This window comes from Sus scrofa, chromosome 3 (assembly GCF_054392235.1).
Source record: "Sus scrofa isolate SSC_HxYL_T2T_F1_AM1 chromosome 3, Sscrofa_HxYL_maternal_Yorkshire_Landrace_v2.0, whole genome shotgun sequence".
In the NCBI taxonomy this organism is placed as follows: Eukaryota; Metazoa; Chordata; class Mammalia; order Artiodactyla; family Suidae; genus Sus; species Sus scrofa.
In genome coordinates, this window is record NC_139385.1 from 80,573,674 (window position 1) to 80,598,263 (window position 24,590).

At 39.8% G+C, this 24,590-nt stretch overlaps 1 protein-coding gene and 1 pseudogene across 4 annotated transcripts in view; both read left to right on the forward strand.

The window, feature by feature from the left end:
- Positions 1 to 13: 13 nt before the first annotated feature.
- LOC100517819 (glycine cleavage system H protein, mitochondrial pseudogene) lies at positions 14 to 6,617 on the forward strand (annotated as a pseudogene).
- Positions 6,618 to 7,330: 713 nt separating this feature from the next.
- Positions 7,331 to 24,590, forward strand: part of M1AP (meiosis 1 associated protein) — an 82,233-nt gene continuing 64,973 nt past the window's right edge. For 2 of the 4 annotated variants that reach the window (XM_085018857.1, XM_085018858.1), the window contains exons 1-2: positions 7,331 to 7,469; positions 13,619 to 13,910. In XM_085018857.1, the coding sequence (XP_084874983.1) occupies positions 13,653 to 13,910 (258 nt within the window). In that variant the 5' untranslated portion in view covers positions 7,331 to 7,469; positions 13,619 to 13,652. The remainder of the gene's footprint in view (positions 7,470 to 13,618; positions 13,911 to 24,590) is intronic. The other 2 variants (XM_085018856.1, XM_005662438.3) reach the window with 1 other exon arrangement.

A 24,590-nucleotide genomic window follows, 5' to 3' on the forward strand; every position in this document is an offset into this window, starting at 1 on the left:
CAATAATGGACCAATGATCGGGCTGATTTTCTCCTCCAGCCTTGGGCGTTGTGTGGAGGCGGGGCTAAGGAGAGACGAAGCCCAACCCACCCACGTAAGGTGGGAGCTAGACCCAGGGGTAGGTGGGAGTTTACCGCAAAACTGGAAAAGGCTTGTCACCCCAGGACCCAGAGTGGCAAATTTGCAAAGGCCGCTCCAAAAATTCCAGTTTCCATGTTTTGGCTATTGTAAGCAGTGCTGCTGTGAACATTGGGGTGAACTGTCTTTTTGAATTAGTTTCCATCTTTTGTGGATATAAGCCGAGGCGTGGGATTGATGGATAACGTGGTAACTCCAGATTTTTTTTTTGTGGGTTTTCCGTTGTTGTTGTTGTTGGAGGGGCGTCCTTTTTGCTTTTTTTTTTTTTTTTTTTTTTTTTTTTTTGGTTTTCAGGGCCTCACCTGCAGCATATGGAAGTTCCCAGGCTAGGAATGAATTGGAGCTGCAGCTGCCAGCCTACACATCACAGCAACGCCAGATCCAAGCCAAGGCTGCAACTCATGCTGCACCTTGTGACAGCACCTGATCCTTAACCCACTGAGGGAGGCCAGGGTTCCAACCGCATCTTCATGGATACTAGTCAGGTTCCTAACCCATCGAGCCACACAGGGAACTCCCAGTCGAGTTTTTTTTAAATGACACCCACACTATTCTCCACAGTGGCTACACCAATTTATATTCCCACCAACAATGTAGGAGGGTTCCCTTTTCTCTACACCCTCTCCATCATTTATTATTTGTAGATTATTTTGGTAATGGCCGTCACCACTGGTGTGAGGTGATACCTCATTGTAGTTTTGATTTGCATTTCTCTAATAATTAACGATATTGAGCATCTTTTCGTGTGCCTGTTGGACACCTGTATGCCTTCTTTGGAGAAATGTGTATTTAGGTCTTCTGCCCCTTTTTAAATTAATTTTTACTTTTATTGAAGTATAGTTGATTTACAATGTTGTGTTAGTTTTGGCTGTACAGCAAAGTGATTCTGTTATACATATACATATATCCATTCTTTTTCGGATTCTTTTCCCATATAAGTTATTATGCTATGTTAATAGAGTTCCTTTTGCTATACAGTAGATCCTTGTGGATTCATCTATTTTATACATAGTAGTGTGTATATATTAATCCCAAACTCCTAATTTATCCCTCCCCCTCCACCTTTCCCCTTTGGTAACAATAAATTTGTTTTCAAAGTCTGTTTCTGTTTTGTAAATAAGTTCATTTGTATCATTTTTTTAGGTTCCACATATAAGTGATATTATATGATATTTGTCTTTGTCTGACTGGTGATAATAGGTAATCTCTAGGTTCATGTATGCTGCTGCAAATGGCATTATTTTATTCTTTTTTATGGCTGGGTTATATTCCACTGTGTATATGTAGTACATCCTCTTTACCCATTCCTCTGTCGATAGATATTTAGGTTGCTTCCATGTCTTGGCTGTTGTAATTTGTGCTGCAGTGAACATTAAGGTGCATGTATCTTTTCAAATGATGGTTTTCTCTGGATATGTGCCCAGGAGTGGGATCACTGGATCATATGGTTACTCTATTTTTAGTTTTTTAAGGAAACTTCTCACAGTTCTCCACAGTGGTTGTACCAATTTACATTCCCACCAACAGTGTAGGAAGGTTCCTTTTTGTTCACACCCTCTCCAGCATTTATTATTTGTAGAGTTTTTGATGATGGTCATTCTGACTTGTGTGAGGTAATACCTAATTTGTAGTTTTGATGTGCATTTCTCTAATAGGTAGCGATGCTGAGAATCTTTTCATGTGCTTTGTGGCTATTCGTATGTCTTCTGTGGAGAAATGTCTATTTAGACCTTGTGCCCATTTTTGGATTGGGGTTTTTTTATATTGAGCTGTATGATTATATATTTTGGAATGTAATCATTCATCAGTCACATCATTTGCAAATAGTTTCTCCCATTCCATAGGTTGTCTTTTCATTTTGTTTATAGTTTCCTTTGCTGTGCAAAAGCTTGTAAGTTTGATTAGGTCCCATTTGGTTTTTTTTGTTTGTTTTTTTTTCTTTTTGCCTTTTCTAGGGCTGCTCCCACGGCATATGGAAGTTCCCAGGCTAGGGGTCGAATTGGAGCTGTAGCCACCAGCCTACGCCAGAGCCACAGCAACGCGGGATCCTTAACTCACTGAGCAAGGCCAGGGATCGAATCCGCAACCCCATGGTTCCTGTTGGATTCGTTAACCACTGTGCCACAACGGGAACTCCCCATTTGTTTATTTTTGCTTTTGTTTATTTTGCCTTGAAAGACTCATCTGACAAAGTATTGCTATTAGTTTAGGTCAGAGAATATTTTGCCTGTGTTCTCTTCCAGGAGTTTTATGGTGTAATGTCTTATATTTAAGTCTTTAAGCCATTTTGAGTTTATTTTTATGTATGGGTGAGGGAGTGATCTAACTTCATTGATTTACATGCAGCTGTCCAGCTTTCTCAACACTGCTTGCTGAAGAGACTGTCTCTTCTCCACTATATATTCTTGCCTCCTTCGTCAAAGATTAATTGACCATAGGTGTGTGGGTTTATTTCTGGGCTTTCTGTTCTGTTCCATTGATCCATGTGTTTGTTTTTGTGCCAATATCACACTATTTTGAGTGTCCACAGACAGATAAATGGATAAAGAAGATGTGGTATATATATGCAATGGAATATTACTAGCCATAAAAAGAATGAATAATGCCATTTGCAGCAATATGGTTGGACCTAGAGATTATCATACTCTACGATAATCTGAAGTAAATTAGAAAGAAAAAGACAAATACCATATGATATCACTTATATGTGGAATCCAAAAAAAAAAAGATACAAATGAACTTATTCACAAAGCAGAAACAGACTCACAGACATAGAAAACAAATTTGTGGTTGCCAAAGGGGCCAAATTAGGGGGTTGAGATTAACAGATACATACTACTATACATAAAATAGATAAACAACAAGGACCTACTGTATAGCATAGGGAACTATATTCAATATCTTGTAATAACCTATAATGGAAAAGAATCTGAAAAATAATATATATTTATATGTGCATAACTGAATCACTTTGCCATACATCTGAAATTAATACAACATTGTAAATCTACTATACTTCAATTGAAATATATGTATTAGAATCTCCTAAGAGAATGAAAATAAATAATCAATTAAAAATTACATTGCCACTCCTTAAAAAGCAAAAACTCCAATTTTCACATCCGTTGTAATAGGGAAAATATGTGAGGAATGGGTACACACACCAAGTTTCTCAAAATTACTACTTTTTTGTAAGCATTGTGCCAGGCACGATGCAAAACACACTCACGCGCGCGCGCACACACACACACACACACACACACACAAAGATACAGTAATACAAGAAATACAAAAAATGATGGTCCTTGGCCTTAGGGATCTCACAGTGTAATAAGGCAGGTATGTAAGCAAATACTGCAAATAGATGGTTGCAATACAAAGTGATTCATGTTTAACATGATAATATGCAATAAGTGCTCAGAAGGGATATGTTTTACCTGGGAAAAATCAAGTTTTCACAGAAGTAATAAGGCCAAGTAGGCCATTGAAGGCGAGGGTCAAAAACTGCCTAGCGACATGTCCACTTGGATATCCTACCATCAACACAAACAAAGAGCCTGAGTATAACTCACTCTGTCTCCCATCCCAACCCCTGCTCCTTCTTCAAGCATTTAATCCTCCAGTTTAGAGTCTTGGAGATAATCTTTGCTTTCTCCTCTTTCATCCTGACATATTAGTTATCTAGGCTGCATAACAAAAAAAACAAATTGTTACCTCAGAATTTAGTGGCTTAAAACAACAATAGACATTTACTAACTCACAGTTTCCTTGTATTAGAAATTCAGTAGTTTCGCTAGGTGGTCTGGCTCCCGGTCTGTCTTGAGGATACAGTCAAGATATCAGATGTGGCTGCAGCCATCTGAAGTCTTGACCATGGTTGGAGGATCCACTTCAGGAATGACAGTTTTCCATGACGGGCAAATTGATCCTGGCTGTTGGCAGTAAATCTTTATTCCTGTCCACACCGACCTCTCTATGAGGCTGCTTAAATATCTAAAAAGGAAAATTATAAGCCAATATCACTGATGAACATTGATGTAAAAATCCTCAAAAAAATATTATAAAATTGAATTAAAAAGTACATTAAGGAGTTCCCATCGTGGTACAGTGGTTAACAAATCCTACTAGGAACCATGAGGTTTCGGGTTCGGTCCCTGCCCTTGCTCAGTGGGTTAAGGATTTGGCATTGCCATGAGCTGTGGTGTAGGTTGCAGACGCGACTCGGATCCCACATTGCTGTGACTGTGGTGTAAGCTGGCGGCTACAGCTCTGATTAGACTCCTAGCCTGGGAACCTCCATATGCCACGGGAGCGGCCCAAAGAAATAGCAAAAAAAGACAAAAAAAAAAAAAAAAGTACATTAAAAGGCTCATACTCCATGATCAGGTGGAACACAGGTTAGATTCCCAGCCCAGTACAGTGGGTTAAGGATCCAGCATTGCTGCAGCAGCATAGGTCACAGCTGCAGTTTGGATCTGATCCCTGGCCCAGGAAATCCATATGCCACAGGGCAACCAAAAAAGGAAGAAAAAAGACGGTCACATAGATCAATAGAACAGAATATAAAGCCCAGAAATGAAGTCACACTTATACGAGCAATTAATCTATGACAAAGGAGCAAAGAATATACAATGAGGAAAAGATAGCCTCTTCAACAAATGGTGCTGAGAAAACTAAGATATTAATACCCCAAATATGCAAAGATCCCTACAATTCAACAACAGAAAAACAACCCAATTAAAAAATGGGCGGAGGACTTAAATACACATTTTTCCAAAAACATGCAGATGACAACAAACACATGAAAAGATGTTCAAGATTATTAATTATCAAGGAAATGCAAATCGAAATCAAAATGAAATGTCACCTCATACCTGTTACTATGGCTAGTACCAAAAAGACAACAAATAATAAGTGTTGGCAAGGATAAGGAGAAAATGCACTGTTGGTGGGAATGTAAATTGGTGCAGCCTCTATGCAAAGCAGTATGGAGATTGCTCAACAAATTATTTGTTTGTTGTTAGGCCATGCCTGTGGCATGTGGGAGATCCCAGGCTAAGGATCGAATCCTTGCCATAGCAGTGACCCAAGCCACAGTAATGACAATACCAGATCCTTAATCACTAGCCTACCAAGGAATTCTTAACAAATTAAAAATAGAACTACTATATGATCCAGCAATTCCACTCCTGATTATTTGTCCAAAGAAAATGAAAACACTCATTAGAAATGATATATGCACCTCTATATTCATTGCAACATTATTTAGAATAGCCAAGATATGGAAGCAACCCAAGAGCCCATCAACAGATGAATGGATAAAGATGCAATATAAATATATACATATTTACAACAGAATATTACCCAGTGGTAAAAAAGAGTGAAATCTTGCCACCTGCAACAACACGGATGCACCTAAGCAGTATTAGGCCAAGTGAAATAAGTCAGAAAGAGAATTGCAAATATTTTATGATTTCACTTATATGTGGAACCTAAAAAACAAATGAACAACCAACCATAACAAAACAAAAGCAATGTTATGGATACAGAAAACAAACAAGTGTTTGCCAGAAGTGAGGGAGTGGAGTGGGATGGAAAGACAGTGAGGAAGTGTAAGAGGTACAAACCTCCAGCTGCAAAACAAATTAATGTCAGATATTAAATGTACAGTGTGAGGATTAGAGACGGTACATATAATATCCTTTGTGTTGTGACAGATGGTAACTAAACATATTGTGTTGTTCAGTTTGAAATGTATAGAAATACCAAAGCACTATGTTGTATAGCAGGAACTAAATAGTGTTGTAAGTCAGCTATACTTCAAAAACAAACAAGCGAATTCATAGAAGAGAAATCAGATTTGTGGTTAACAGAGCCAGAGGGGGATGGAGGGAGGGGAGTGGATGAAGGCAGTCTAAAGGTACAAACTTCCAGGTATAAAATAAATAAGGGCACCCCTGCGAACGTGGCGCTTCCTACGCGCTGTTCTCTGCGCCCTCAGCGCCCTGCCTGCCGCGGGCCTTGGGGGCTGTGGGCGGGCGCCGTCCAGTTGAGGCGCACCGGCCCTGCTCTGCTCTCAGAGCGAAAATTCACAAACATGAATGGATAACAGCAGAAAATGGCATTGGAACAGTGGGAATCAGCGATTTTGCACAGGAAGCTTTGGGAGATGTTTACTGTAGTCTGCCTGAAGTTGGGACAAAATTGAACAAACAAGAAGAGTTCGGTGCTTTGGAAAGTGTGAAAGCTGCTAGTGAACTCTATTCTCCTCTATCAGGAGAAGTAACTGCAATTAATGAAGCTCTAGAAGAAAATCCAGGACTTGTCAACAAATCTTGTTATGAAGATGGTTGGCTGATCAAGATGACACTCAGTAACCTTCAGAACTGGATGAACTAATGGGTGAAGAAGCATATGAGAAATACATAAAATCTATCGAGGAGTGAAAGTGGAACCCCTAAATAAACCAGTTTGAAACAACTTAAAAATAAAATAAAGTAAAATAAAATAAATAAGTATTAGGGATATAATTTACAATATGAGTAACACTGCTCTATGTTATACATGAAAGTTGACAGGAAAGTTATCACAAGAAAAAGTTTTTTATTTCTTTAACTTTGTATATACATGAGATGATGTGTGTTCAGTAAACATATCATGGTAATGATGTATGTAGGTCAAATCATTTATGCTGGACACCTTAAACACATACAACGCTATATGTCAGTTATATCTCTATAACACTGAAGAGGAAAAAAGTGACTGAGTGGAGTACCCTTGTGGCATAGGGGGTTAAGTATCCAGCAGTTGTCACTGCAGTGGCGTGGGTCCCTGCTGTGGTGCGAGAGTTGGAGCTCTTGCCCCTGAACTTCCACATGCCAGTGGTGCAGCCAAACTTTAAAGAAATTTAAAGCCAGGATCAGGGCAGGACCCGGGAATGTTGCACGGGGGAAGGTTAACTTGAGGAAGTGTCAGGTTTAGCATAACATTCCCAGCAGAAATCCAAAACTCTACCTAAGGACCAAAGAAGTGTTAGTCCCCTGGCGCCACCCCCCACCCCCAAGACGGTGGTCCTGAGGTGCAGCCTGAGGCAGACCCTGAGGTGCCGTCTGCAGTGAGCCGCCCGGCCTGGTGGGGGCGCCCTGTCCCACAGCTCCGGCGCCAGCAGGGAGCCGGAAGTGCCAAGTAACTGGGTCTTTGCCTTCTTGACTGTGGTCCTCTGCGCTTCTCCAGGCGTCGGGGTAGGAGGAGGGTCAAGGGTGTCGCCTGGTGGGAAGGGCTTGGCCGAGCTGGACGGGCGGGGCGCCTGCCCTGAGGCAGAGGTTGGAGAGGCAAGTGCTGGGCGGCCTGACGCCTAGAGCCCGGGTCCCACCGTGGGCCGGAGCTCGCCCTCCGCACGCGGGTGTGAGGCCAGGACAGACCGAGCCCAGTCTTTTCGCTGCTTCTCCCAGGCCTGGGGACTGGGCAGCAATTCTGTCCGGCGGGGTAGGCACCGTGCCAAGGGCCTTTGAGATTAAATGCATTAACTTCTTTCGAAGTCAGAAGAAAACTGAACCCTTAGGGTGGAAGAGAAGGTTTTTCGTTTTAGTTCTTTTTCCTTGCGTGGGGGTGGGGGGATGATGAAGTTTGAGGGCCCACGAAAATCTTTTTTTTTTTTTTTTAATAAGGAAGCAAAAATGCTTGAGATCCACGAGTTTTGGGGGGGGTAGTTGGGGGGTTGGTTTTTTGTTTTTTGTCTTTTTATGGCTCCACCCACAGCACATGGAAGTTCCCAGGCTAGGGGTGGAATCTGAGCTGCAGATGCCAGCCTATGCCACAGCAACGCCAGATCCTTAACCCACTGAGATACGCCAGGGATCAAACCCACGTCCTCATGGGTACTAGTGAGGTTCCTTACCCCAGAGTCATCACAAGAACTCCCTGGATCCACGAAATTTTTAATGCCCCGCGGGAAAGGAGAACCATTGAGTTACTTGTCACACATAGAGTGTCCTGAGAGCTGTAAAAGGGTATAGGCACTTTTATGGGGGTATATAAAGAGTCCCTAAGCTATTCAGACCGAAAGGATGAGTAGGGTTAAGGAGGGGATACTCAGAAAAAAATATCTGAGGACAGGAGTTCCCATCATGGTACAGCAGAAATGAATCTGACTAGGAACCATGAGGTTGTGGGCTCGATACCTGGCCTCGCTCAGTGGGTTAAGGATCCAGCATTGCCATGAGCTGCAGTGTAGTTCGCAGATGCAGCTTGGATCCCAAGTTGCTGTGGTTATGGTGCAGGCCGGTGGCTGCAGCTCCGATTGGACCCCTAGCCTGGGAACCTCCATATGCCACAGGAGCAGCCCTAAAAAGACCAAAAAAAAAAGAATATCTGAGGACAGCAAGAGGCTAACCACCTGTGCTGAGCTGAAAGGCGCACCAGGGGTTAGGAGAAGGTGGAGGATGAGAGGGGAGTTGGCCACGAGCGGCGGGTGCATGAGGATGGAAAGTGGGAAGAGGACATGGGAAGAATTTTCAGAGCGAGGGTAAGAGTTTCAGATTTTGTTCAAGTGTGATTGGAAGCCATTGAAGAGTTTTTGGTAAGGGAGTATTTGATTACTTTTGGTTCAAGGCCCAGATTAAACAGATTGCAGAGGGACACCAGTAAGTGGACAGTTCTTGTCAAAAGTTGAGAGTATGGGGTCAGAAATAGATGCTGCTTAGTACTATGCCCAGACACATCAAGATGCATGTTTGAGGGTATAATGAAGAGAGTTGCCTCTTACCTCATTCAAAAAACAGTATTGGAATTGCACAAAAAGAAGAGATCTAAAAATGACCCGGGAAGCTGCAACCATTCAAAGTGATCTTAATAATCAATGAGAAAAATTACATTGCTCTGAGATCTCTCAAAATTGTCAAAACATTAGAAATTGTCTGTCAGTTTTAAGTGTACAGGAAAATGAAAAATAGTAAAATTAGTACCTGTTTGCACCAAACCATTATCAAGAATGGTTTGAACAGTGTTTGTGCTTGTCTTCTTCTCAGTATAACTTGTAGAGCAAGCAGTTCTCTATGCCTTACCAAGTTGTTATAGTCCTTTCTAAGTTTCAATCAACTTCCAACATTTTATCCTTTGAGTTTTGATTTTGTGAAATGTCTCCAAGAGTTCCTTTAATATGAAATTTTTTGCCAGGTTTACTTTTTCTGGAACATGTTCATACTTTTTGTCATGACTGCCTTCCTCATTTATGTTGATAAGCTCACCTTCACTAAATTCTTCTGTCTGCTTGTCTAGAGTCTATTAAATAGCAGCATTATCAATATTCTTACACTCAATTCTTTCTTCTGCAACTCCATTTATGTTCAACTCTCATTTTCAGTATGACCACTTCTCATTTCTTTGCTACAACTTCATCTTTCTTGGCCAATTTCCTCTCTCAGTTATCTATTTTTGTAAGATGTCAACAAAAATAAAAAGTGGGTTTATCACTAGGAAACAAGGAGGTAAAACAGGTGCCCTTGGCTGTCTGTACTTAACCTGAATAAGAGATCCATAGTGACTCAACACCAGCAGACTTTGAAAGAAGTGGCATAGTTGATTACTGATCATGACATGCACCTGTTATTTATGTAGTGATTTGTGGGCTGAAGAGCCAGCTGTGGTTTGTACTTTTATGTAATTATAGTTAACATTCTATGGCAATTGTGTCAATGGAGGACTGATGTTAATTAAGTATAAGCAATATTTGTATATTTTGGAACCATGTAAAATCAGCACTGCCTATACTCTAAAATGACACAAGTTTCAGATGTGAGAGAAGATAGGCAGGGAGAAAAAGGCTCTGTCTGCATGCTTATTTGTGTGTGTCAATCTGTGCTAGGCTGAAATTCAGCATTACATTGGTCTCATGCACTTAATTTAAAAGTACAGTTAAAGAGGAGTTCTCTTGTGGCACAGTGAGTTAAGGATCCAGCATTGTCACTGCAGTGGTCTGGGTTGCTGCCGTGGTGTGTATTCAATCCCTGGCCCCAGAAACTTCCATATGCCACAGGCACAGCCAAACAAAAAGAAGGTCAAAGATATTTATGATATGTGTTTTCTTGGTAAATGTTACACATTGATTTGGATTTATGGGTCAAGATGATTACTTTCAACATATTAGCATATTCTTTTATTTATTTGTTCACTTTACACAGCACACAATTGGAGCTCAGTAAAAAAATTTTGGAGTTCCCTTGTGGCTCAGTGTGTTAAAGGTCCAGCACTGTCACTGCTGCGGCTCGAGTCACTGCTGTGGCCCAGGAACTTCCACATGCCACAGGTGTGGACAAAAAAAAAAAATGTTCAATGACAAATGCTGACTTCCACTATCCAAAAGGAAAAGTTTGAAGAGGAATAACTTCACAGATTCATTTTGAGAAACACGTTTATCTTTGCAGACTTAGATCATTTTTAAAAATCCTTGGAGTTCCCTGGTGGCCTGGCAGTTAAGGATCCTGTGTTGTCACCAGGGTGGTTTGGATTCATTCCCTGCCCAGGAACTTCTGTATATTGTCAGTGCAGCCCCCCCCCAAAAAAAAATCCTAAACTCAAGTATTGATGAAAATTATCATAAATATCTTTCTCTTGGACCCAAGGACAATCAAAGAAGTTTTTATTTTTCTTGCATTCTTTAGCTAAAAAACAATTATATAGAATGTTCTCAGTTCCCAGAGGTGGGGACACTTTTTTAATCTAAAAAACATATTCTTTTATGATTGTCCTAGTATTGTTTTTGAAATATGTTTATTGTTAAATATAGACAGAGAAAATCTTATAAAATAGAACATCACCAACACTCCAGGACCTCCTTTTGTCTCTTCTAATCATGCCCTCCTTCCTTTCTAGAGAAAATCACCACCCTAATTTTTTGATAATCATTTCTTTGCTCTTTAAAAATAGTTTTAGGAGTTCCCGTCGTGGCGCAGTGGTTAACGAATCCGACTAGGAACCATGAGGTTGCGGGTTCGGACCCTGCCCTTGCTCAGTGGGTTAACGATCCGGCGTTGCCGTGAGCTGTGGTGTAAGTTGCAGACGCGGCTCGGATCCCGCGTTGCTGTGGCTCTGGCGTAGGCCGGTGGCTACAGCTCCGATTCAACCCCTAGCCTGGGAACCTCCATATGCCGTGGGAACGGCCCAAGAAATAGCAACAACAACAACAAAAAGACAAAAGACAAAAAAAAAAAAAAAAAAAAAAACAAAAAAAAAATAGTTTTAGCATAATGTACTCATCCCTAAACAATATAATTATTTTTACTTATTTTTAAAATCTATGTTGATGGAATAATACTATACCCATTCTTTGTGTCTTTCGTCTTTTATTCAATATTATGTTTTTTAGAGTCATTCATGTCATTGCATGTAACTTTTAAGTGTGAATATAGTAGAATTTATCTATTCTAATATTGACTGAAATTTGTGTTGTTTGAAACCTAGGGTATTATGAATAGTCTTTTTGATGCTGGCTTTGGTTTTGTTGTTGTTGTTGTTGCTGTTGTCGTTGTTGTTTTTTGTCTTTTTGTCTTTTTAGGGCCGCACCCACAGCATATGGAGGTTCCCAGGCTAAGGGTCTAATTGGAGCTGTAGCTGCCGGCCTGCACCACAGCCACAGCAATGCCAGATTTGAGCCTCGTCTGCAAACTACACCGCAGCTCACAGCAATGCTGGATCCTTAACCCGCTGAGCAAGACCAGGGATCAAACCCGCAATCTCATGGTTCCTAGTTGTATTTGTTTCTGCTGAGCCACGACAGGAACTCCTGGCTTTGTTCATGTGTCCCTGGTGCATGTCCTTATCCACAGACTAATGACTGTGAACAAAAAGTCCACAAGGCTCTATAGATAAATTATTATAATTAATAAGAGAGTGCAGCAGTGTTGTTAAATAGAAAATTATTATACAAAAATCAATTTTATTTCTATAATTATCACCATACTAAAAATGAAATTTAAAAAGATGTCATGTAGAAGTTCCCACTGTGGCGCAGAGTGGGTAAAGGATCCAGCATTGATGCAGATGTGGCATAGGTCACAGCTCAGGCTCAGATTTGATCTCTGGCCCAGAAATAAAAGTTAATAAGAGATGACAAGATTTGGGGGAAAATTATAAAACTGTAGCTTGCTTTCTACATCAATATTCAGGTAAACGGCAAACAATGAGAGTTTTATTGCTTAACTTGCTTTTGTTTATCTGTGTGCCTTATTGCTACCTTCGCTATTGTGTTGAGTAGAAGTCATGAGAGCAGGCTCCTTGCTTTGGGTGGAAAACTTTCAACATTACCATTAAGAATGATATTTGTTTGTCACAAGACATGTTTCCTTGAAAACTCCATCTTGTCCTTCTTTACTTTATCCCATCTTCTTGTCTTCCTTTATCCCATCTTCCTGCTTTGTCAATTTTATTAAACTTACTGGTATAAAGTTTTTCATTACATCTTCTTGCAACTCTTTCCATGTCTGAGCATTTGTAATGATGTCACCTTTTCATTCCTGATGTTTGTTCTAAGTTCTCATTTGTTCTCCATTCCAAATCTGAGCCCTGGGGATAAGTGTAAGTAGCCAATAAAGAAAGAAGACAAGGGTGTTGGAGGTAGAGACAACAGCATGAGCAAATGCACTGGAGTGAATGCTATATTTGGTTTTATTTCAGTGAAAAGCATGAGGTGAAGAATAGCCTCCAATAATGTTGAAGGATCAAGTCATAAAGGATCTTGAATGGGACTTGAAGGGGAAAATGTGGTTATATTTTCCTTTTTAAGATTCTCTATGTACCAAATAAACATTGTGCTAAGCTCTGATAAATAGAATTTACAAGACAGGTTCTCCATCCTTGGGAAGCTCACAATATAGTGGGAGAGGCAGTCATAGAAAAAAATTACAACACAATGCAATAAATGCCAGTAAAGAAACAAAGTTTCTGAGGGCGGATAGCTTACTTTGAGACTGAAGTCTGACTTTTTGATTTGCTCCATTTAACATCTCTAAGCATTCTCAGGCTTACATTATAGGCAAACATCTAGGTCCCTTGGCAGCTATTACAATGGGATAGCCTAAAGAAGCTTGATTTAGTACCTAGTCTAACTCCTTTCTGCACTAGTCCCCTAGACCTATGTTCATTGTTTCAATAGAACATATAAATTCTTTTTTTTTTTTTTTTTTTGTCTTTTAGCCATTTCTTGGGCCACTCCCATGGCATATAGAGGTTCCCAGGCTAGGGATCCAATCGGAGCTGTAGCCGCCAGCCTACACTAGAGCCACAGCAATGCGGGATCCGAGCCGCGTCTGCAACCTACACCACAGCTCACGGCAATGCCAGATCCTTAACCCACTGAGCAAGGCCAGGGACCGAACCCACGACCTCATGGTTCCTAGTGGGATTCGTTAACCACTGAGCCACAACGGGAACTCCCATATAAATTCATTTTTATGAAAGCCAGTGATTTCTCTGTTCTTTCCTACAGGTGTAGAGAATATCTAAGCAGTGTCTGCAGTTCCATGTCTGGCCCAGCTGCCATGTATCATGTACCAACTACTAGCAAAGGGCCCTCTAGTCCCACACAGATTTATCAGCAACCTCCAAGGCTTCTCATTGTGCATATCGCTCTGCCATCCTGGGCCGACATCTGCTCCAACCTCTGTGAGGCTCTGCAAAACTTTTTCTCTCTAGCCTGCAGCTTGATGGGTCCCAGCCGCATGTCTCTCTTCAGCTTATACATTGTACAAAATCAACACGAGTGCATCCTCCCCTTTGTGGTGAGTATATCGAGATTTGTTCATTTTTATCCTGAATGCAGATGTGATATTTCTGGAGCAGAGATCACAGTTATTATTATTTACAGCAATAACTGTGCCCATTGCCCATACCCAATACCCAACACCCCACAAGCAACGCAATGAGAGCCAGATTGTCATCCTACACATGGGGGGGGTGGGTACTGAAGAAGAGGAACCCCCAAATTATTAATGTTGGAGTATAAATAGTCCACATCTTCCCCCCACACCTCCACTCCTGAGAGAGGGAGAGAAAGCTTGGCACTTACAGCCCTTTGGAATGTAAGAAATCCATCTCTCTCAAGCCCCTTTGAAATGTAAACACAGGGAGAGAAATCTAAATTTCTTCAGTGGTATCTGGCTACTCTATCACTCTTTAACTTCCAAGACTTGTCCTTTAACCTAGGTTCCAGGGGGTTTTTGCTCAAAATGCCCCAACTCTGCAGAAACATGAGAATATTTTCTCTAGAGTTCCACATAGGACTCACATGAAACTCCTCGTAGGGTTTCAGAAAGCAAAGGCTGGGCTTCGGGCAGTGCTTTTACAAAAGCCCCCTCACACATAGACAGCCATCTCTTTTCTTCCTCAAATTCAAATCTTCACTTTCTCCCCTTTACAAAATTCAGAATCTTGGGGAACAGAAAGACTGCAGATTCTAGTACATCCTCTTCTTGAGGCAGCCTTGCTTCTGGGACAGTCAGAAAAGACCTAATGGAGAGTTAGGAGTTTGATTCCTACCTGGTGTGAATAAGACCTCCCTCAGAGTGTCCATGGAAGTCATGCAGGAGCTTGGACTCCCCCTAGTCCCACTAACGTTAACAAGACATCTATCCCCCCTCACTTCCTACTGGGGTGGTATGGAGGAGTCAGAGTGAAGGCCATGTGGAGTATGGCAGTGAGGCATCATTTTACCTCCAAGGCAGGGTGGTGTTAGTGAGGGCCTAGTGGGAAGCCAGCACTTTTGGGACCATTTTCCTAGTGAAAAGCTTGCTTGTAATGAAGCTTCCTTACCCCCAGGGTGTCAGTAGGGGACATGCAAGGAACCTGAACTCCAACCCCCACACAGAGGTAACAAGGCACCCTCCCTTCCAGGTTGTAATCAGAAGCCAAATAGAGTCATACCCCAGCCTAGCAATAATTATATGGAAGCTTCACTTCCCGCATTGGTGCAGGGTCAGAGTAGGCCTGCCAAAGCTGAAGATTTAAACAAGATCTCCAAATGTCCAGAATACAATTTTAAAAATCACTCGTGATTATCAAGAACCAGGGAAATCTCAGTTTGAATGAGAAGGCAATAAACACCAACACTGAGATGACACAGATGTTAGAATTATCTGAAAAAGATTTCAAAGTAGTCATCATAAGAAGTCATAACTTCAGCAAGCAGTTATGAATATGTTTGGAAGAAGTGGAAAATATTTCTTTCTCACCAAAGAAAAAATATATATAAGGAAAAGCCAACTGGGAGTTCCCGTTGTGGCGCAGCGGAAACAAATCCAACTAGGAACCGTGAAGTTGCAGGTTTGGTCCCCTAGCCCCACTCAGTGGGTTAAGGATCCAGCATTGCCATGAGCTGTGGTGTAGGTCACAGACAAGACTCGGATCCCTCGTTGCTGTGGCTGTGTCGTGGGCTGGCAGCTGTAGCTCTGGTTAGACTCCTAGCCTGGGAACCTCCATATGCTATGGGTGTGACCCTAAAAGAAAAAAAAAAAAAATTAGAACCGAAAAATGCAATACCCATAATTTTAGCAACAAAAATCTACCATGGGTGGGCTCAACAGCAAAATGGAGAGGACAAAGGAACTTGAAAATAGAATAGAAATTGCCCAATCTAAGCAACGGAGAGAAAAGAGACTTTCAAAAAAATTAACAAAGGAGTTCCCATTGTGGCTCAGCAGGTTAAGAGCTCATCGCAATACCTGTGAGGATGCAGGTTCAATCCCTGGCCTCACTCAATGGGCAGCGTTGCCATAGGCTACAGTTTAGGTCACAGATGAGGCTTGGATCAGGTGTTGCTGTGGCTGTGGTGTAGGCCCCAACTGCAGCTCCAGTTTGACCCCAGCCCAGGAACTTCCATATGCCTTAGGTGTAGCTGTAAAAAGAAAAAAACTGTGTTTTGTTTTGTTTTGTTTTTTTCAATTAGCAAAGCCAAGGAACCTGTGAGACTATAACAGAGAGGTAACATTTATGTGATCAGAGTCCAAGAGGAAAGGGAAAGGAAAAATATTTAAGAAATAATCACTGGGGATGGAAAAATATTTAAGAAATAATCATTGAAAAAATTTCCCAAATTTGGCAAAAGTTATTAGCCTAAAGATTTCAGAGGCTGGCAAGCCCAAACAGGATAAACGCAAAGAAACCCATTCTAAGACACATCGTAATCAAAATTCTAAAACCTAAAGATACCTTACCTGTAAGAGAGAAACAATCAAGCAATGATAAGTTTTTTTCATCTGAAACCATGAAGACCTGAGAAAGTGTAACTTTTTCAAATGCTGAAAGAACAGAACTGTTAACCTGTAAAAGAACACTGTATCCAGTAAAAGTATCCTTAAGGAATGAATCAGAAATCAATATATTCTCAGATGAAGGGAAACTAAGAGAATTTATCACCAACACCTACATTAGCAGAATGGCCAAAGGAAGTTCTTTTTTTTTTTTTTTTTTTTTTTTTTTTTGTCTTTTTGCCATTTCTTGGGCCGCTCCTGCGGCATATGGAGGTTCCCGGGCTAGAGGTCGAATCGGAGCTGTAGCTGCCAGCCTACGCCAGAGCCACAGCAACGCAGGATCCGAGCCGCGTCTGTGACCTACACCACAGCTCACGGCAACGCCGGAACCTTGACCCACTGAGCAAGGGCAGGGATCGAACCCGCAGCCTCATGGTTCCTAGTCGGATTCGTTAACCACTGCGCCACGACGGGAACTCCGAAAGGAAGTTCTTGAAACAGAAAATGGTAAAAGAATATCAGAAGGAAGAAAGAAGAATGGAAAGAATAAAATATGGATAAATATAATCAGAATAAAAATCATAATCAAAAGACTTTCTATTGAGTCTTCTAAATTATATTTGACAATTAAAGCAAAAACTAAAACATTGGTATGGTGTTAATATATAGAGAGGAAGTATTTAGGTTAATTATAAACAGGGGAGGGTGAAAGGATTTAAAGGAAATTAAATTTTCTATACTCCAGTCAAAATGGTAAAAAATGGAATTCTAAGAAAATATTCAAGTAACCCATAGATTAATAGGTAAAAGGAAAGAGAGAAATGAAAAACTGAGGGAACAAACAGAACACAACAAATAAATTGGCGGGTTGACTTACTAATAATTATATTAAATGCAAATGGTTTTAATTCACCAATTAAAAGAAAGAGATTGGCAGAGTGGGGGTGAGTGGGTATGACTCAGCTATATCCTCAGCTATATCAGTTAGTCGCTACAAGAGACTAACTTCAAATTACAATAAAAGTAGGTTGAAAATAAAAGGATGGGAAAAGATAATAATCAAAGCAGAAGTGGCAGTATTAATATATCAAATAAAGTAGGCATCGTGATAAAAGAGTCGCAGAACTAGAATAAGTAATCCTAAAATTTATGTGGAACCACAAAAGACCCAGAATTGCCAAAGCAATGTTTGTGGAGATTTTCATTGCTCGTTAATGGATATTGCTAAATAAATAACTTAGGGGAATTATATAAAAATGGAATTACAAGGATAACCACTAAAACAAATACAACCCTTTCTAATTATGATAAGAAAAACATATAGAACAAATTTATATAGCTTGCAAAAGCTCTGAAAAAAGTGTGTACCTTAATATAATTAAATAATTGTATCTGTCATATTAATAAATGTGACATACTAAAAACTTTAAAAACATATTTGATTGCAAAGCACAGCTCTGCTGTATTTAGAGACACAGCTACAACAAAGGTTCTGAAAGGTTGAAAATAAAAGGAAGGGCAAAGGTATAGAAGGCAAATGCAAGGCCCCCCCAGTTAAAAAAAAAAAGTACATGATTTTTAATTTTATTTTATTAAATTGTAGTTGATTTACAATATGTTAATTTCTGCTATACAGCAAAGTGATTCAGCCATATATATATACACATATACATATATATGCATATATATATACACACACACACATATATACATATATATACACACGCACATTCTTTTTCCATTATGGTGTATCATAGGATATGGAATTAGTTCCCAGTGCTATACAGTAGGACACTGTTGTTTATCCATCCTATATATACTAGTTTGCCTCTGCTAATACCGAACTCCCAATCCATCCATCCCCTACACCCCTCCCCTTTGGGAACCTATATCTGTGAGTCTATTTTTGTTTCATAGGTAAGTTCATTTGTGTCATATTTTAGATTCCAAAAAGAGCATGATTGCAATATCTGACATCACTGAATTTGGAACAAAAATCACTAAACAAGACTAAGAATAGGAGTTCCTGTAGTGGCTCAGTGGTTAACGAATCTGACTAGGAACCATGAGTTTGTGGGTTCCATCTCTGGCCTCACTCAGTGGGTTAAGGATCTGGTGTTGCTGTGAGCTGTGGTATAGGTCACAGACGCAGCTCAGATCCTGCATTGCTGTGGCTGTGGCATAGGTCGGCAGCTACAGCTCCAATTAGACCCCTAGCCTAGGAACCTCCTGGGTGGGTGCGGCCCTGGAAAGAGACAAAAAGACCAAAAAAAAAAAAATTTTAATTAGCACTTTTTTTTTTTTTTTTGTCTTTTTTTGTTGTTGTTGTTGCTATTTCTTGAGCCGCTCCCGCGGCATATGGAGGTTCCCAGGCTAGGGGTTGAATCGGAGCTGTAGCCACCGGCCTACACCAGAGGCACAGCAACGTGGGATCCGAGCCACATCTGCAACCTACACCACAGCTCATGGCAACGCCGGATCATTAACCCACTGAGCAAGGGCAGGGACCGAACCCGCAACCTCATGGTTCCTAGTCGGATTCGTTAACCACTGCGCCACGACGGGAACTCCCTAAAATTAGCACTTTAATGCTAGAGCACAAAGTAGAGAAAAGTTGAGAATTATCAAGAGGAGCATATGGAATATATTCAGTACAGAGAGCTTGTTGGAGGGGGAATCTATTGAAAATATATCAGTTTTGAATACCAGTATACCAAATAACATAGTATCAACATTTGTAAAATAAATATGGTTATATGTATAAAAGAAATTTGCATCTCTCTGAATGCTCATGGAATATTCACAAAAGTTGACCATATGTAAGCCACAAATAAACCCAAACCTTGAGGAATTCCAAAAAGTGCAAATAGTTCAGTCAACATTCCCTGAATATATTGCGAAAAAACTGAAGATAAATAGCAGAAACAGAAAACAAAAAGTCTCTACCACTTGGAAATTTTCAAGCTGTTAAAAAACTTTTGAGGGAGTTCCCATGTGGCGCAGTGGATTAAGGATGTAGCATTTCACTGCAGCAGTTGAGGTCACTACTGTGGCCCATGTTCAATCCCTGGCCCAGGAACTTCTGCTTGCTGCCAGTGTGGCCCAAAAAAAAAAAAATCCCAAAACAAAAAAACAAAATGCCTTTGAGTCAAAGAGGAAATTAAAGCAAAAACTACAGCAGTGTATCTAGAAAATAACAGTAATGAAACAGTACATATCAGAACCTATAGGATACAAAAAAAGCACAGCTAAGAGAAGAATTCATTGCTTTAAACTATATTAATCTCATTCTTTAAAAATATGTTAGGAAACAAGAAAAACAAAAATAAATGAAGCCGATTCAGGCCCACCAGGGGATGCAAAAAGAAAAAAGAAAAAAAGAAATGAAGCAAGCAACTCAAAACAAAAAGAAAAAACAAGCCTAAGAAAAACTGAAGGAAGGAACCAATAAAAACAAAATGTAATGAACATGAAAATGGAGAATGGTAGAACAAATGAATAAATCCAGTTTTGTTCTTTGGGTGAAAAATAGAAAATAGAACAACCATTAGTTAACTTAGTTTCAGGAAAAGGGCACTGGGAAGAAGGCACATATAAAATAAGAAGAAAGTAGGAGTTCCCATCATGGCACAGCGGAAACAAATCCGACTAGGAAACATGAGGTTGTGGGTTTGACCCCTGGTCTCCCTCAGTGGGTTGGTTAAGGATCCGGCATTGTCATGAGCTGTGGTGTAGGTCGCAGACACGGCTCAGCTCTGGCGTTGCTGTGGCTGTGGCATAGGCCGGTGGCTACAGCCCTGAGTAGACCCCTAGCCTGGGAACCTCCATATTGCTGTGGGTGTGGCCCTAGAAAAGACAAAAAAGAAAAAGAAAAGGTAACTATAGATACACTTGTGTGAAATGCATAATTCTCCATGAAAGTAACCAAAAGTAAATTCAGAAGAGATAGAAACTCTCCATTAACATATAAGGAATAGGGAAAGTTTTCCAAGAGCTACCCTCACCCAAAATAAAGAACTGGAACCAAATGATTTTACAGGTGAATAACATCAAACTTAATACATCATTATATTTAAACCATTTTATATACAGAAAGAAATCCTTCCAAATTATTTTTATGAATATAATTAATATAGATCCTAAAATCCAACAAATATTGTGCAAAAAGAAGAACTTACAGCAGTTCCTATTGTGGTCCAGTGGGTTAACAATCCAACTGCAGCATCTCGATTGCTGTGGAGCCTGGATTCGATTCCCAGCCTGGCACAGTGTGTTAAAGGATCTGGTGTTGCCACAGCTGTGGCATAGTTCATAACTGCAGCTCAGATTCAGTCTCTGGCCTGGGAACCTCCATATGCCATGAGCGCAGCCATTAAAAAAAAAAAACTTTACAGACCAGTCTTATTCAAAATCCCAAGTAAAGTATTAGCCATAGAACCCAGTTCATGTTTAAAACATCATCTAACAACCCAACAGTAAAAAAGCCACAACCCAATGGAAAAATTGGCAAAAGACCTGAATAGACATTTCTTCAAATAAGGTATATAGATGGCCAACAAGCACATGAAGAAATGCTCAACATTACTGATGATTAAAGAAATGCAAATCAAAAATACTATGAGGTACCACCTCACACCAGTCAGAATGGCCATCATTAATAAGTCTACAAATAACAAATGCTGGAGAGGGTGTGGAGAAAAGGGAACCCTCCTGCACTGTCGGTGGGAATGGAAATTGGTACAACCACTATGGGAAACAGTATGGAGGTACCTCAGAAAGCTGAATACAGAACTACCATATGACCCAACAATCCCACTCTTGGGCATATATCCAGACAAAAATTTCCTTAAAATAGACACATGCACCCATATGTTCATTGCAGCGCTATTCACAATAGCCAAGACATGGAACAATCTAAAAGTCCATCAACAGATGACTGGATTAAGAAGATGTGATAGATAGATAGATCACATCTTGATATATATAATATCAAAATTAATTATAGATGAATTACATATATCACATCTTAATATATATAATATTGGAATCATATATATATATATATATATATATATATAATGGAATACTACTCAGCCATAAAGAAGAACAAAGTAATGCCATTTTCAGCAACATGGATGGAACTAAAAACTCTCGTTTTAAGTGAAATAAGTCAGAAAGAGAAAGACAAATACCATATGATATCACATATCTGGAATCTAATATATGCCACAAATGAACCTTTCCACAGAAAAGAAAATCATGGACCTGGAGAACGGACTTGTTGTGGCAAAGGGAGAGGGAGTGGGATAGACTGGGAATTGGGGGTTAATAGATGCAAACTAATACCTTTGGAATGGATAAGCAATGAGATCCTGCTGTATAGCACTGGGAACTATGTCACTTATGATAGAGCATGATGGAGGATAATGTAAGAAAAAGAATGTATATGTGTATGTGTGACTGGGTCACCTTGCCATACAGTAGAAAATTGACAGAACATTGTAAACCAGCAGTAATGGAAAAAATAAAAATCATTTAAAATTAAAAGTCACCTACAGTAATGAAGAGATGGTACAGTATTGGGAAATCTATTAATATTGTTTACTGTGTTAATATATCTAAGAAAAAATAAGATCATGCTTATTTCCAAGATACTGAAAAATGTGCTTAATAAAATATATCCAATCTTAAAAAAAAAAAACTTAAAAAGTAGAAACGGTTGGCTATTTCCATAGTGTTTGTCTATGATAACTCAAAAATCAAATCTTGGAGTCCCTTCAGTGGCTCAGCAGTTAAAAATCCAACTAGGATCCATGAGGTTGCGGGTTTGATCCCTGGCCTCACTCAGTGGGTTAAGGATCCAGTGTTGCTGTGAGCTGTGGTGTAGGTTGCAGACACAGCTCAGCTCTGGCATTGCTGTGTCTGTGGCATAGGCCGGCAGCTGTAGTTCTGATTCGACCCCTAGCCTGGGATCCTCCATATGCCGCAGGTATAGCCCTAAAAAAAAAAAAAAAAAAAAAAAAAAAAAAAAAAAAAAAATCAGATCTTACTCAATGAAAAGACACTGAATATATTCCTTTGTAAAACAAATAAGTTTACTTTCATGACTATTATTTAACAGTATTCTGGAGATTTTCACTGTTTTAATTGCACACACACAAAAGAAATTAGAATATAAAAATAGGGAAAGAGGAGATAAAATTATTGTTATTTGCAGATCAATGATAATGTATCTAGGAGTTTCCGTTGTGGCGCAGTGGAAGCAAACCCGACTAGTATCCATGAGGATGCAGGTTCCATCCCTGGCCTCACTCAGTGGGTTAAGGATCCAGCATTGCCGTGAGCTGTGGTGAAGGTCGCAGACATGGCTCAGCTCTGGTGTTGCTATGGCTCTGGTGTAGGCTGGTTAACTGTAGCTTTTATTCAACCCATAGCCTGGGAACCTCCGTATGCCGCATGTGCACCCCTAAAAAGGAAAAAAAAAAAAAGATAATGTATCTAGAAAACCCAAAAGAATCAACCAGAAAATTATTTCAAACAACAAAGAAACATATGACATCAGGTACAAAAATTAATACAAATATTGATACCATTTATATTATCCCTGAATGACAAATTAAAAGTTAAAATGGTAGAAAAGATCTCACCACAATAACCAAAATGATTAAATAAATGCCTATGAATGAAAATAATAATAAATATGCAAGATTTATATTAATTAAAATTCTATTGAGAAACTTTGTTCTTGGGAAGACTCAGACCGGAAAGATGTCAGTTATTTATAAATTAATCTATAAACATAATGCAATTCCCAGTAAAATTTCTAACAGAGGAACTAGACATCCTGATAATAAAGTTAAAATTAGAATCAAAAAAACAAACAAACAAGAATAGCTAGAGACTCTTCCTGTCAAATACTAGATATTCAAACAGTGTGATACTGGAGTTTGAAGAAACAGAGCAATCGAATACAATTTAAAGTCCAGAAACAGACCCAAACACATGGGGGGATTTAGTGTATAATAAAGATGCTGTTTAACATTATTGGAAAAATTATTCAACAAACCGGATAGTCATGTGGGAGAAAATTAAGTTAGATTCATACAGCTTACATCAATATAAATTCCAGATGAATCAATGATTTAAATGTAAAAATTAAAACAATGTAAATATTAGAACAGACTATCAGCCTGGGTCCAATTAGGAGACAGAAACTACAGTGATTTAAACAAGGAAAATCTGTATAGAGTATTTTACCATAGTATAACGTATTAAACTATGATAATATAGCAACAAGGTATAAGAGAACTTTCTGTGGTACCAGAGGGCTGAGGGAGAGAGTTCCAATAAAGGGAAACTTAGGGAAGAGACCCCTTTCCCAAGGCTGGGGTTTAGACCCAGTTGGAGGACTTAGAGTTTCAGCTCAGTGGATGCAAATTTCGCTGATTCGCTCAAGCCAGAGCTGGTCCATAGCTACTGGGAAAGCAGGAAGCACCCCTCCAGGTGTAGGCACAGTGGCTGATGCACAAGCATGTAGAGACAATGGAGATTCTGATGTGGGTTGTAAATAGTGTCCATGTCTGAAAAGCAGCAGCACTGGGAGGACCACAGGAGGGAAACCTCTGAGGAAAGGGGCAGGAAAGCAAAGGGAAGCAGGCAGGAGGCCTCAGCCATGCCGTGAGGATGCTGAGGGTTGTTGTGTTTGTGAAGGTCTTCTCTACCAGAAGATACTACCCTTTTTTCCCCAACTATTTTCCTGGTTTAGTTTTTCCATTTCTCACTATTGAATCATTTAGATTCTTAAAAAGTTACGAAGACAGTACAGAGGACCCCTATATTTCCTAATTTATATTTTTTATCCCCCTGAAATTTACTATAAAGCATCCATTTACCATTTATTCCAGAATAATTTGTTTAATACAGCTGTGTTCCAGGTACTGTACGGCCCAAAGCCCTGCAAACAGGGCAATGAAGAAACAGATCAGGTGCCTCCTTTAATATATTATTATACTGAGCTTACATTCTGGTGAAATAGACACAATAATTGGTCAGCATATTTGGAAAGTGTCATTCTAGTGTGGCTCTTATCCCTTTGTATTCTGAGGCTATTTATCTTACTCATTTGTAAAGTTAGTAGAGAACAGGAATTATGTCTTGTTTTAGGTACCCAGTATATCATATGCACATGATAATAAATGTTTTTTAAGTGAATGG